This window comes from Symphalangus syndactylus, chromosome 2, assembly GCF_028878055.3.
Source record: "Symphalangus syndactylus isolate Jambi chromosome 2, NHGRI_mSymSyn1-v2.1_pri, whole genome shotgun sequence".
Lineage (NCBI taxonomy): Eukaryota > Metazoa > Chordata > Mammalia > Primates > Hylobatidae > Symphalangus > Symphalangus syndactylus.
Genome location: NC_072424.2, coordinates 129,608,703 through 129,624,459, shown reverse-complemented (window position 1 = coordinate 129,624,459; position 15,757 = coordinate 129,608,703). Strand labels below are relative to the sequence as shown.

Here is a 15,757-nt window from a genome sequence, read left to right as displayed (position 1 = left end):
AAATTGGTGATTTCTTATCCATTCTGCAATTCTGTATGCAAGACTAATAAAGAAGAGAGAAGAATCAAATAGATGCAATAAAAAATGATAAAGGGGATATCACCACTGATCCCACAGAAATACAAACTACCATCAGAGAATACTATAAACACCTCTACGCAAATAAACTAGAAAATCTAGAAGAAATGGATAAATTCCTTGACACATACATCCTCCCAAGACTAAACCAGGAAGAAGTTGAATCTCTGAATAGACCAATAACAGGCTCTGAAATTGAGGCAATAATAAATAGCTTACCAACCAAAAAAAGTCCAGGACCAGATGGATTCACAGCCGAATTCTACCAGAGGTACAAAGAGGAGCTGGTACCATTCCTTCTGAAACTATTCCAATCAACAGAAGAAAAGGGAACCCTCCCTAACTCATTTTATGAGGTCAGCATCATCCTGATAGCAAAGCCGGGCAGAGACACAACCAAAAAAGAGAATTTTAGACCAATATCCTTGATGAACATCGATGCAAAAATCCTCAATAAAATACTGGCCAACCGAATCCAGCAGCACATCAAAAAGCTTATCCACCATGATCAAGTGGGCTTCATCCCTGGGATGCAAGGCTGGTTCAACATACACAAATCAATAAATGTAATCCAACATATAAACAGAACCAAAGACAAAAACCACATGATTATCTCAATAGATGCAGAAAAGGCCTTTCACAAAATTCAACAATGCTTCATGCTAAAAACTCTCAATAAATTAGGTATTGATGGGACGTATCTCAAAATAAGAAGAGCTATCTATGACAAACCCACAGCCAATATCATACTGAATGGGCAAAAACTGGAAGCATTCCCTTTGAAAACGGACACAAGACAGGGATGCCCTCTCTTACCACTCCTATTCAACATAGTGTTGGAAGTTCTGGCCAGGGCAATCAGGCAGGAGAAGGAAATAAAGGGTATTCAATTAGGAAAAGAGGAAGTCAAATTGTCCCTGTTTGCAGATGATATGATTGTATATCTAGAAAACCCCATCATCTCAGCCCAAAATCTCCTCAAGCTGATAAGCAACTTCAGCAAAGTCTCAGGATACAAAATCAATGTACAAAAATCACAAGCATTCTTATACACCAATAACAGACAACACAGAGCCAAATCATGAGTGAACTCCCATTCACAATTGCTTCAAAGAGAATAAAATACCTAGGAATCCAACTTACAAGTGATGTGAAGGACCTCTTCAAGAAGAACTACAAACCACTGCTCAATGAAATAAAAGAGGATACAAACAAATGAAAGAACATTCCATGCTCATGGGTAGGAAGAAGCAATATCATGAAAACGGCCATACTGCCCAAGGTAATTTATAGATTCAATGCCATCCCCATCAAGCTACCGATGACTTTCTTCACAGAATTGGAAAAAACTACTTTAAAGTTCATATGGAACCAAAAAAGAGCCCGCATCGCCAAGTCAATCCTAAGCCAAAAGAACAAAGTTGGAGGCATCGCGTTACCTGACTTCAAACTATACTACAAGGCTACAGTAACCAAAATAGCATGGTACTGGTACCAAAACAGAGATATAGACCAATAGAGCAGAACAGAGCCCTCAGAAATAATGCCACATATCTACAACTATCTGATCTTTGACAAACCTGACAAAAACAAGCAATGGGGAAAGCATTCCCTATTTAAGAAATGGTGCTGGTGGCTGGGCGCGGTGGCTCACGCTTGTAATCCCAGCACTTTGGGAGGCCGAGGCAGGCGGATCACAAGGTCAGGAGATCGAGACCATGGTGAAACCCTGTCTCTACTAAAAAATACAAAAAATTAGCCGGGTGTGGTGGTGGGCGCCTGTAGTCCCAGCTACTCGGAGAGGCTGAGGCAGGAGAATGGCGTGAACCCGGGAGGCGGAGTTTGCAGTGAGCCGAGATTGTGCCACTGCACTCCAGCCCGGGCGACAGAGCAAAACTTCGTCTCAAAAAAAAAAAAAAAAAAAAAGAAATGGTGCTGGGAAAACTGGCTAGCCATATGTAGAAAGCTGAAACTGGATCACTTCCTTACACCTTATACAAAAATTAATTCAAGATGGATTAAAGACTTACATGTTAGACCTAAAATCATAAAAACCCTAGAAGAAAACCTAGGCAATACCATTCACGACATAGGCATGGGCAAGGACTTCATATCTAAAACACCAAAAGCAATGGCAACAAAAGCCAAAATTGACAAATGGGATCTAATTAAACTAAAGAGCTTCTGCACAGCAAAAGAAACTACCATTGGAGTGAACAGGCAACCTATAGAATAGGAGAAAATTTTTGCAACCTACTCATCTGACAAAGGGCTAATATCCAGAATCTACAATGAACTCAAAAACAACCCCATCAAAAAGTGGGCAAAGGATATGAACAGACACTTCTCAAAAGAAGACATTTATGCAGCCAACAGACACATGAAAAAATGCTCATCATCACTGGCCATCAGACAAATGCAAATCAAAACCACAATGAGATATCATCACACGCCACTTAGAATGGCAATCATTAAAAAGTCAGGAAACAACAGGTGCTGGAGAGGATGTGGAGAAATAGGAACACTTTTACACTGTTGGTGGGACTGTAAACTACTTCAACCATTGTGGAAGTCAGTGTGGTGATTCCTCAGGGATCTAGAACTAGAAATACCATTTGACCCAGCCATCCCATTACTGGGTATATACCCAAAGGATTATAAATCACGCTGCTATAAAGACACATGCACACGTATGTTTATAGTGGCACTATTCACAATAGCAAAGACTTGGAACCAACCCAAATGTCCAACAATGATAGACTGGATTAAGAAAATGTGGCACATATACACCATGGAATACTATGCAGCCATAAAAAATGATGAGTTCATGTCCTTTGTAGGGACATGGATGAAACTGGAAACCATCATTCTCAGCAAACTATCACAAGGACAAAAAACCAAACACCACATGTTCTCACTCATAGGTGGGAACTGAACAATGAGAACACATGGACACAGGAGGGGGAACATCACACACTGGGGCCTGTTGTGGGGTGGGGGGAGGAGGGAGGGAAAGCATTAGGAGATATACCTAATGTAAATGACGAGTTAATGGGTGCAGCACACCAACATGGCACATGTATACATATGTAACAAACCTGCCCATTGTGCACATGTACCCTTAAACTTAAAGTATAATAATAAAAAAAAAAAAAAAAAGAAATCACCAACCAAATATCTGCTTCCTTCAAGAGACTCACCTAACACATAAGGACTCACACAAACTTAAGGTAAAGGTGTGGAAAAAGACATTCCATGCAAATGGCCACCAAAAGCAAGTAGGAGTAGCTATTCTTATATCAGACAAAACAAACTTTAAAACAACAGCAATTAAAAAAGACAAAGAAGAGCATTATATAATGATAAAAGGCCTTGTCCAAAAGGAAAATATCATAATCCTAAACATATATGCACCTAACACTGGAACTTCCAAATGTATAGAACAATTACTACTACATCTAAGTAATGAGACAGACAGCAGTATGATAATAGTGGAGGACTTCAATACTCCACCGACAATACTAGACAGGTCATCAAGACAGAAAGTCAACAAAGAAACAATGGATTTAAATTATATCCTGGAACAAATGGACTTAACTGATCTTTACATAACATTCTACCCAACAACCACAGTAATAAAAAGTCCCCAACAGAAGAAAAGCCCAGGACCTAATGGGCTTTATTGCTGAACTCTGCCAAACATTTAAAGAACTAATACCAATCCTCAAACTCTTCCCAAAAATTGGAGGAAATACTTCCAAACCCATTTTACAAGGCCAGCATTACTGTGATACTAAAGCCAGACAAGGGTATTACAAGAAAATTAAATGTCATGCCAATATCCCTGATTAATATAGATGCAAAAATCCACGACAAAATACTAGCAAAATTGATTGTCACGACACATAAAAGGATCATTCACCATGATCAAGTGGGATTTACCCAGGGATGCAACAATGGTTCAACATATGCAAATCTATAAATATGGTACACACATTAATAGAATGAAGGACAAAAACCATATAATCATCTCAATAGAGGAAAATACGCATTTGACAAAATTCAAAATCCTTTCATATCAAAAACTCTCAACAAATTAAATATAGAAGGAGTGTACCTCAACACAATAAAGGCCATATATGACAAGCCTACAGCTAACATCATACTCAATGGTGACAATTTGAAAAGTCTTCCCCTAAGATCAATAACAAGACAAGGATGCCCACTCTCACCACTTCTATTCAACATAGTACTGAGAGTTCCTGCCAGGGCAATTATGCAGGAAAAAAACTAAAGGCATGCAAATTGAAAAAGAAGAAGTTAAATTGCCCTTGTTTGGTGATGACATGATCTTACATATAGAAAACCCCAAAGACTTCACACAAAAAACTATTAGAACTAATAAACAAATTCAGTAAAGTTTCAGAAGAGAAAATCAACATACAGAAATCAGTAGTGTTTCTATACACTAACAGCAAACTACCCAAAAAAAGAAATCAAGATGAAATCTCATTTATAATAGCTATAAAAATAAAACAAAATATTTGGGAATAAAATTAACCAAGGAAGTGAAAGAACTGTATGCTGAAAGCTATAGACATCAATAAAAGAAACTGAAGAAGATGCAAATAAATGGAAAGATATACCATACATAGACTGGGAGAATTAATATTGTTAAAAATGTCCATATGACACAAATCAATCTACAGATTCAATGCAGTGCCTATCAAAATTGCAATGACATTTTTTACAGAAGTGGAAAAACAATCCAAAAATTTGTATGGAACCACAGAAAAACCCTGAATAGCCAAAGCAATCTGGAGCAAGAAGAACAAAGGTAGAGGCATAATACTACCTGACTCAAAATATACTACAAAGCTATAGTAATTAAAACAGCATGTATTGACCAATGGAACAGAATAGAGAACCCAGAAATAAATTCATTCATTTAGAGTCAATTAATTTTTGACAAAGCTGCTAAAAGCACACAATGGAGAAAGGACAGTTTCTTTGATAAATGTTTCTAGAGAAACTGGATATCTACACACTGAACAATGAAATTAGACACTTACCTCATGCCATATACAAAAATCAACTCAACGTGGATTAAAGACTTAAATGTTAGACCTGAAACTGTAAAAACTACTAGAAAAAAAAACAGCTTAAGAAGAACGTGGTCCTTATAGGGATTGTTGTGCTGCCTACACTCATGCTTCCTCCAGCTGAACTGACAGTCACAGAGGCTGACCTGCCTTCATCCCTAATAGGTAATGGAGGGCCTTGATTTTCTTACCTAAAGGATGAAGGAGTTAGATTAGATCAGTGGCTTGCAAACTGTGTTCCTTGGAGCCCTGGGTTTCCAAGAAGGTTTCTCATGAACATCATACTGAATAAAGACAGGGTATGCCAAATCAACTTGTATCTGTTTCATAGATGACTATCTGCTTCTGCTTGTGGAAACAAGAGCTTGATTGCTTTAAAATACTGTCAAACATTGGATTCATTAGTCTTTAAGGTCCACATGTGATTCACCTACTTGATTCAGTATATTTGTTTGTTTGCAAATAAAAAATTATAATATGGGGAGTTTTTAATAAATATCTACTATATGAATTAATAAAATACTAGTTTCAATATCATAAATATATAGATTGCTGCTTAAAACAACCAGTCTCTCTTTGGTAAAGAGCAGCTAGCTTTTCTTTAACATTTTTCTTAAATTCAATCCTAAATAGGGGCACCCCAACCTACCTTTTGAGGAAACTTGGATTCACATGCAGCTACAAATCTACCATAATTATCCAGCAATCCAAAAAAAGTAATTCACATCTACATTTTTAATTTATTAATTTGATTCTACCATCATGAACATTAATAATTGGTTGTATACTTTTTTTTTTTTTTTGAGATGGAGTCTCGCTCCATCACCCAGGCTGGAGTGCAGTGGTGTGATTTTGGCCTACTGCAACCTCCGTCTCCTGGGTTCAAGCAATTCTCCTGCCTCAGGCTCCCAAATAGCTAGGATTACAGGTGGGCACAACTACGCCCAGCTAATTTTTGTATTCTTAGTAGAAACGAGGTTACGCCATGTTGGTCAGGCTGGTCTCAAACTCCTGATCTCAGGTGATCCACCCGCCTCGGCCTCCCAAAATGCTGGGATTACAGGTGGGAGGCACCGCGGCCAGCCAGTTGTTTACTTTTGATAAAGGATAGCCAATGTAGGATTAAAGAGGATTCCAATCGCAGTCCCCAGGTTGGGAGTTTATCCATCGATAAAGCAAATTACGATAACTCATAGTGATAAATATCAAACCCAAGCAACAAGAAAATATTTTATTTTCCAGTGTTTCATTGGGCTTCTGAAGCATTCTGGACACATGTATATTTCCCTATCTATATTAGTAGTATGTTATTTCTCACTTTAAAATTATCCCATTAATTTTTGGATTTATTTGTTATTTTGGAATATTTCTAAAAATTATACTGCAACATTTGTTATTAAAATAAATAAAGACTAGTTGACAATTACTACTTTATCTCAAATTTCTTCTTAATGTGTTATAAGGAAACATAACCAGAATGGTCAGTCCAAGAGTCCTGCACATCAATTAATTTCTACGTGCCAATTTCCTCACTGCACAATGAAAACCTTGCTTCAAACACGCCTCTGAATCTGTGGTAATAAAAAACCTTTCACAGATTTGTGTAAATCTCTGGCATCATAAAATGATAAATAACACATCTCACTTGTCATTCAGCTATATTCAGCATATGAGATCAGAAAAGAAAAAAAAGCTTAGGTGTTTAAGCCAAGTTTTTATTCTCCACAAAGAAATTAGAAATTTATATCTTGTAGAAGTGATGAAATTGCCATTCTCTTTCTTTCAGCTGAAAAAAAACCCAGCAGTGCTCGTATATGATGAAATTTTTAACTAAGATAGTAATTATTTTTAAGACAAAAAAGATATGTAATAGCTAACACTTGTGTGGCACTTTAGATTCATATTTTCCCATGTTATGATTTGTCATCTTCATGACAAACTCATTAAGTAAAATTTATTTGTTTATTTATATATTTATTTTTGAGACAGAGTCTCACTCTGTTGCCCAGGCTGGAATGCAGTGGTGCAATCTCGGCTCACTGCAACCTGTGCCTACTGGGTTCAAGTGATTCTCCTGCCTCCTCCTGAGTAGCTGGGATTACAGGCTTCTGCCATCACACCTGGCTAATTTTGTAGAGACGAGGTTTCACCTTGTTGGCCAGGCTGGTCTTAAACTCCTGACCTCAGGTGATCCGCCCACCTCAGCCTCCCAAAATGCTGGGATTACAGGCGTGAGCCACTGTGCTTGGACAGTAAAATTTATTTATCTCCATTTCATATTTGAAAACAGTGAAGCTCATAAAAGTGACTTTAACAAGGTTGCTCAGCAAGTTTGAGGAGAAGCCAGCATATGAACACGTTTATCTTTGGAAGAGTTCCTCTTTCTACCAAACTCAGCAAGAAGGCCAAATTCTTGAGTAATAATATATGTCTTAGATGTCAGGTGTCTGAGTAATACTCTGAGTTGGACTAAACCTGGGAGTGGTTGGTTAAAGCTCTAGACTCCCATTCTCATCATTCAATATTTGAGCCATCTTGCAACCCAGTCTCCACTTGCCGTTGAGATTTTTATTTGTCGCTTCCCATGCAAATGTTCTCTTTATACTCTGAGGACATTGAGGGAAGCGACTAGAATCTTATTCATATTTGCTTTATTCCCAAGGGTTTGCATATAAGAAGCCCTACACAAATAACTATTTAAATGAATTGAATCAATTCATTAATTAGTGCAAAAAAATACTTCTTGAACAACTACCTTGTGACTTGTTTCATGCGAGATCAGTAAACGAGACACAGAGACCTCCCTGCCATCATGGAGTTTATGGACCATATATAAAGACAGACATTGAATGACTAATAATAATGGTGATAAGAGCTAAGAGAAGAGCTATTTGCCATTAAAGCTAGAACATGAATTTTCCAGCACCTTGATTTTGAACTTTGAGCCTCAGGAACTGTCCAGGGAACTGTGCAGGCCTTCCTGAAGAAGAGACATGTAATCTACAACCTAAAGTTCAAGGGGAAGGAGACAAACGAAGAGGAAAAAGCAATGCAGAGAAACCAGCACATGTACTAGAATAGAAAAGCATATTCCCAAAAGCGCAATTCAAATCCTGCATCTCATAGAACTACCATGATTCAGAACCAAATCTAATAATGATGCTGGGATTTTCAGAGGCAGTAAGTATTATAACAGATTAAAATTGTTAGTTCATGGAGACAAATCATGCACTCTTTTGGATCTTTACAATAGAACTTCAGTGAATTTTTTCAGCCTTGCTATAAAAGTAGGGAGTAGGTCTGTGGTTCTCTTTTAACTGAAACTAAACTTTTTATTTCATAGGTAGAGTTTCAATATCTAGTTGGTAACCAGCCTGGTTAAGAAAGTGGATTGTTGTGAACCCTAATGGTTGAAAACATGTTGTAAAGATTTATTCAGTCACAGCTGGCCTTTGCCATGTGACTGCACATTTTATAGTTAGTTATCATTGTACTTCCAGTGGTAAATTAAGTCTTTATTCAATGGGATTTTTCAAGGAGTTGTTACAGAGGGTATCCCGTGGCCATGTGTGGTATTCCATGTTGTAGAAAATACAATAAATTATATTGCTTTATGGCGAGCACTTTATACATATCATTAAAATAAGATGTTCTCACGGGCTATAATTTTATGAATTTAAAGCTTCACTTAAAACTTATGTACATATAAAAACTGCCAGAAAGATACATGTTTTCATTACATGTAAAGAAATACTGAACAATCACTGAGTAATCCCTATGGGATATTGAACAATTCAGTACACACACTGAATTGTGCACCCTTAAAATTCATATGCTGAAACATTACCCCCGGGCCTCCGAATGTGACTGTATTTGGAAATTGTACCTTAAGTGAGGTAACTCAGATTCAGTGAGGTCCTGTGTGTGGGGCCCTAATCCGACATGACTGGTGTCTTCGTAAGAAGAGGAAGAAGCTGTGATGCACGGAGAAAAGGCCGTGTGGGGACACAGAGAGAAGGTAGCCATCTGCAAGCCAAGGAGAGAGACCTCGGGACAAATCAAACCTGCCAACACCTTAGTCTCAGACTTCAGCCTCCAGAGCTATGAGGCAATTGACGTCCGTTACTTAAGCCACCCAGTCTGTGGTATTTTGGGAGGGCAGCCTGTTATAAACTGTGTCCCCACAAAACTTGTATGTTGAAGCCCTAGCCCCTATAGTATGACTATATTTGGAAATAGGGCCTTTTTGGAGGTAACTAAGGTTAAATGAGGTCATAAGGGTGGACCCCTAATCCAGCAAGGCTTGTGAGAAGAGGAAGAGATACCAACAGTGCCTGGACGCAGAGGAAAGGCCACGTGAGGACACAGGGAGAAGACGGCTAGCCACAAGCCTAGAAGAGAGGCCTCACAGGCCAGGCATGGTGGCTCACGCCTGTAATCGGAGCACTTTAGGAAGCTGAGGCGGGCGGATCACCTGAGGTCAAGAGTTCCAGACCAGCCTGGCCAACATATAGTGAAACTCTATCTCTACAAAAAAATACAAAAATTAGCTGGGTATGGTGGCACACACCTGTAGTCCCAGCTACTTGGGAAGCTGAAGGAGAAGAATCGCCTGAACCTGGGAGGTGAAGGTTTCAGTGAGCTGAGATTGCGCCACTGCACTCCACCCTGGCCAACAGAGCAAGATTCCGTCTCTCAAAAAAAAAAGAAAGAGAGGGCTCACTAGAAACCAAATATTCCAGCACTTTGATTATGTATGTCCAGCTTCCAGAATTGGGAGAAAATTAATTTCCGTTGTTTAAGCCACCCAGCCTGTGGTATTTCATTATGGCAGCCCTAGAAAACTAATACAGATATATATTTTACAGTCATCAATATACATGTGCAAGTGTGTATGGAGCCATCCACAGTCTGCCATGTGCAGTCAAATTATCTAGATTCCTAGGTGAAAACAGTGGGGAGACTTTTATTATGTCTTTGTATATTCGAATTTTTGTTAGATTAAAAATAAGAATGCATAATTTATATTCATGCAGCCAGACCATATCTGGATATTAATTACAAAAAAAAACAGAATTGGTTTTATGAAATGGGGTCAATGCATGGGTACCCTCACATTTTAAAAATTGTTTTGGACATATTCACAACTTGATTATTTCAGCTTTCAAGGAGAATGTATGTAACAACCTGTGCTTAACCTACCTATAATCGCCAAAGAAGAATATTAAACCTCGACTCCACTGTTTGACATTAAGCTTTTCTTATACAGCTGTTACATTCCTCTCACTTATCAAGTTACCTTAAGTAGCATTTTGTGAGTTTAATTAAGCCTGACTAATTCTCCAACAGTACAAAGAAAGATGAATTCCTTAAATATTTAATCCATTTATGACTCAAGTGTCATTTTCTGAATGTAGCTATTAAATTCTTGGAATTAATTACCCTTTGAATTAAAGCTGCTTTTTCAGATGTTCAAGATGTATAGTCATAGTCACAGCTCACAGAATGCATAAATTCAACATTGCATCTCTTCACCAGTAGAATTTATTCCAAATGCTGCATTCCAAACCTCAACCTGTCCGGCATATTTATGACCCCGGGACTAAGAAACCTGTCACTGTAAGCTTGTTAACAATCAAGCTTGTCTTCATCATAATCTCCATCCTTGGTCTTTCCTCTCCTTCCTCCTGCATCCAAGTAAGAATGATTTAAAGGTTAGCTGCCCACTATTTGCAAAATCACTATTCCTTTTCACTGAAATTTTGTTCTCCTTAAATCACCCCAAGCTTCACCTCCTTCAGAAAAGAAATGGGCTTTTCCCTATTACAATCAGCAGGTAACACCATCATCAGCCCTTCCCTCCCCTCAGTATCCTTCTGAAACACTAAATGAATCCCTGACTTTATTTATTTATTTATTTATTTATTTATTTATTTATTTATTTAGACAGAGTCTCACTCTATCACCCAGGCTGGAGTGCAGTGGCGCCATCTCAGTTCACTGCAACCTCCGCCTCCCAGGTTCAAGCGATTCTCCTGCCTCCGTCTCCTGAGTAGCTGGGCCTACTGGCGCTCACCACCATACCCAGCTAATTTTTGTACTTTCAGTAGAGACAGGGTTTCACCATGTTGGCCAGGCTGGTCTCGAACTCCTGACCTCAGGTGATCTGCCGGCCTCAGCCTTGTGACTTTAATTACACATTTGCTACTTGTTCTCTTCCACTACACTGAAGGCTATCCAAGACTAGAAGCAAAGTTCCTCAAGCTGAGACTCCCACGAACACAACGAGGCCAATCAGGCAACCACATTTATGGGGCTCCTAATATTCCCAGAACTGGGATTCAGTTTCCAGATTCCTGTATAACAAAACTGGAAGATCAGATACATGAGAAGACAGAAAACCACACACACGCGCGCACACGCACAGCCACAAAGACACAAGCCCACAGTCACAAACCCTGCATGCTTTGACACTTGTTAGTGTAGTGCTCAGTAATCAACTATGCCAGCACCATGCTAGACACTGAGGTTAAGACAGTGGCTGGTTAACTCAGGTTCTAAAGGAGAAAACTGCCTTTTGATTGAAATTCACATTCCTTAAGGGATGGTAAGAGACTGGAAGGCTATAAATTAGCTACTTAGCTTTCACATTTACAAGTCTCAATTTAGGGAAAGTTTATCCTCAGATATCATTTTCTAGCATTTGCAATATAAACAGTAACTGAAAAATATTTCTAGAATAATTTACTAAGCACTCGTCGTTTCCTTCCATCACCGCCTCCCACACACATTTGATTTAAAATATAATTATTTACATTGAAAATCCAAAACACAAAATGCCATGTTAGAATTTCCAGTTCCAGACACTTCCACCTTTTTAAAATAAAATGGATTATGAAAATATTTTTGTTGCAAAGAAAAATAAGAATAGAAAAAAAAATTAAAAGAAAAAACACAAAATTCCCATGGTGTTATTCGAATGGGTAGAGCCAGCACTGGGCAGTGGCCAGGGCCGTCCCCAAGGGCCCCTGGGAGAGATGTACCTACCACCTTTCATCATTCCCACTTCGTAGCATTTGCGGAGCCGGCAGGCCTGGCAGCTCTTCCTCCTGTTTTTATCAATGGTGCACTGGTTAGTGGCTGGACACATATAGTCGTTATGTCCTATTAAAAGAAAGAGGACAGAATTAATATTCTTTCAGGAAACTTAGCCAGTTAGAATCTACAGGGAAACCTTTTGGAGGCTGTTTTCCTATCACTTCCTCAGCCTTACTATGTTGCTCCCCAGCCTGCCTGCCTTTTTCTGTCCTTCTTGAAGTGCAAACAAAACCTCTCATGGGCTGGGCACAGTGGCTCACGCCTGTAATCCCAGCACTTTGGGAGACCGAGGCAGGTGGATCACGACGTCAGGAGTTCGAGACCAGCCTTACCAACATGGTGAAACCCCGTCTCTACTAAAAATACAAAAATTACCCGGGTATGGTAGTGTGCGCCTGTAATCCCAGCTACTCAGGAAGCTGAGGCAGGAGAATCACTTGAACCTTGGAGGCAGAGTTTGCAGTGAGCCGAGATCGCACCACTGCACTCCAGCCTAGGCGACAGAGCGAGAATCTGTCTCAAAAAAAAAAAAAAAACCTCTCGTGGACTTAATTTCTGCAGCAGCCAATTGTTTCAGGACTCCTTTGGGCAAGTCACGTTCAGTTCACACAGTCTATATTTTGTAGCACCGTATTTTATGTGGTTATATTTTCTCAGCAGATAAGGTTTTTTGGTTTTGGTTTGGTTTGGTTTGGTTTTACCAAGGCTGCTTGTCAAAATCATTGTGAGGGTGGAGCTGTTAGAAATAGAATTTTCAGAGAGAGAGTTTCAAAGTAACCCTTCTTAAAATATAATTTAAGTCAGTACTCACATGCAGCATGGAATACCTAAAGTCAAGCCGGCTTGGTGGACTGGGTGGTGACAAAGTTCAGTCCTTCAGTTCATAAATTAGTCCATGACTGACTACTTGGAGAACTCTGAGCAAGCCACCTGACATTTCTAGATCTCTCTTTCCTCCTCACTAACCTAGAGGAAATCATGGAACCCACCACATCCAATGATTCTAAGAATTGAATGTGAGAATGCAGGTCAGGAGTTTACCGTCGTTCCCTGGATATGGAAAACACTCAAAAGATGTTCATTGTTGTTACTGTTATTTTATGATGAACCTCTTTCTTTTCTCTCTTGTTGATTGACTCTCTCTCCCTCAAATGCTCCTTACTCATTGGCTTTGATCACATGCAAGACTGTCCCATAAAATAGTCTCCCTTGCCCCACGCACTCTCTAACTTCCATCTTCTTCTATCTTGTCCCTCGTTCCCAGCTGAACTCAGAAACGTCTGCACACGGAATCTCCTTTTCTTCGCCTCTTTTGCATGGCTTAACCAATCTGTTTTCCATCTGAGTTGCCCCAAAAACCAACTTCCCTAGGATTACCAATGAATCCTGTTGCCAAATTTTACAGATATTTTTCAGTCCACATCCTACATAACCTATCTGAAGCAGCCTACAATGTTGATACCTCCCTTCCCCCCTTGAGACAGGCTTTTTCCCTTGGCTTCCATAATCCCAAACACTCCAGTTCCTTCTGCCTGTCAGGCTGCAGCCTCCCGGTATTGTTTACAGATACAATTTCCTCCATCCAACATTAAGCCAGAGGTGCTCAGGGCTCAATCTTAGGTCTTTTTCTTCTCTTACTACTCCATATTCTCCCACAAGACAATCTAGTGCATGTCCATGGCTTCCATCAGCACCAAATGCAGATCACTCAGAATGTATGCTCCCAACACAACCCTCTTCTCTGAGCTCCAGGTACATATGTCCAGCTGCCCACAGGAAGTTTCTGCTCTAAGATTTAGAAGTCACCTCCATTCCTTTATCCCTCAAAATAAATGTGATTTATAGGGAGCAGAATATTAAAATTCACAAACTAATAAATATTGGCATGTTTTTATAAAGTCTGTTTGCATAAGTCTAAATTCTTACATATCTTGGGGAAATGTCCTGAATTTAGACTAAGGAGGTTATGTATACTATTGTAAAACATGGTTCTCATTCTCCCACCCCAAAACCGAATATATATTTCACACCCTAGTTCAGATCCTCTGCTTAAGTCTCTATTTTTTCCATTTACTAAGGGCAAGATGCAACATGCAGTGAAATGTTTTAACTACAGAGCTCTTTGTTCTTTATTCAACTTAAGGGTCAGGCCCAATTAGAAGAGGGTGGAGTGAGGATTTGAGAAGAAATGCTGGCCTCATAAAACTTGGCTTTCCATCTTTAAATATACATTATAAAAGTCACTGCATAAACGGGCTTCAGATCAAATTAACATTTGCACTCTTCTATTGCATAACAGAAACCAGCAAACTAGTCGGCAGAGTTATAAACCTGTAACTTCAGTAAAAGACCACACACTGACTCAGACATCCAGACATAGTTATTATTTTTAGAATTGTCCTTATTAATAGGGTCAAACTGAAGAAGTAATAGAATCAGAAAAAAACCTTATCTGTGCACATGCTAACTGCAAGCAAAAAGTGTATCCTTCTGATACCCTAAAGAAACTTTCAGTGTTTAGTCTCCTGTGGTATTTATGCAGTATATGCTGACATATTTCAGCTTTAAAAAAAAAATGAGTATATGGCCAGGTGTGACAGCTCATGCCTATAATTCCAGTACTTCAGGAAGCTGAGGTGGGAGGATAGCTTGAGACCAGGAGTTTTAGACCAGCCTGGGCAACATAACAATATCTTGTCTCTACAAAAAAAAAAATTTAATATTAGCCTGGCATGATGGCACATGCCTGTAGTCCTAGCTACTCGGGAGGCTGAGACAGGAGAATTGCTTGAGCCCGGGAGGTCAAGGCTACAGTGAGCTGTGATAGCACCACTGCACTCCAGCATAGACAACAGAGAGAGACCCTATCTCTAAAAAAAAATAAGAATAAAATAAAAAATAAATCTGTATACATTAAGTTTCAGAAGAAAATAGTCAATAACCATTCAAACCAAATATTACTTTGACTCACTTTCTCCCCAGAGCCAGTTATTTTGTAAGCCAGAAGAAGATAGGAGAACTGCATCAGGTCAGAGGCCAGTTGGCTGAGTCTCATGTTTGCACTGGCCATCCACTGTAGATATGCATCTTTGTAGAACCAAGTGAAATTCCTGAACTAACATGTTTAATGCATAAAAGGTACTAGATTTTTACAATTGAATCCGTCTCTTAACAAAAATGGAAATAGATGTACAACAGAATCATGTTCATACTGCAAACCTTTTGTGACAAAGCTAGAATTGATAAACTGGCAAAAAGAAAAATTTAATAAATACATATTTGATATATGCAATTAAAACAAATTCTTAACCAAACACCATTAACAACTATTTCTTAGTCTTCAGCTCACGTCAGAAGAAGAAAAACAACAAAGTAGTTTTTTTTTTTCCTTAACGAGTGTAACTTGGTCAATATGTGTTATTAAAGCAATTGATTTATGTTGCATTGAGAAGAAATTCTTTTTAAATTTTATTATCTGG

At 38.9% G+C, this 15,757-nt stretch overlaps 1 protein-coding gene across 2 annotated transcripts in view; it reads right to left on the bottom strand.

Moving 5' to 3' along the window:
- Positions 1–15,757, bottom strand: part of ESR1 (estrogen receptor 1) — a 411,090-nt gene that overhangs the window by 209,333 nt on the left and 186,000 nt on the right. The window contains exons 5-6 of one of the 2 annotated variants that reach the window (XM_055267503.2): positions 12,228–12,344; positions 8,107–8,187 (exon numbers count right to left, since the gene is read on the bottom strand). In XM_055267503.2, the coding sequence (XP_055123478.2) occupies positions 8,107–8,187; positions 12,228–12,344 (198 nt within the window). The remainder of the gene's footprint in view (positions 1–8,106; positions 8,188–12,227; positions 12,345–15,757) is intronic. The other variant, XM_055267514.2, reaches the window with a different exon arrangement.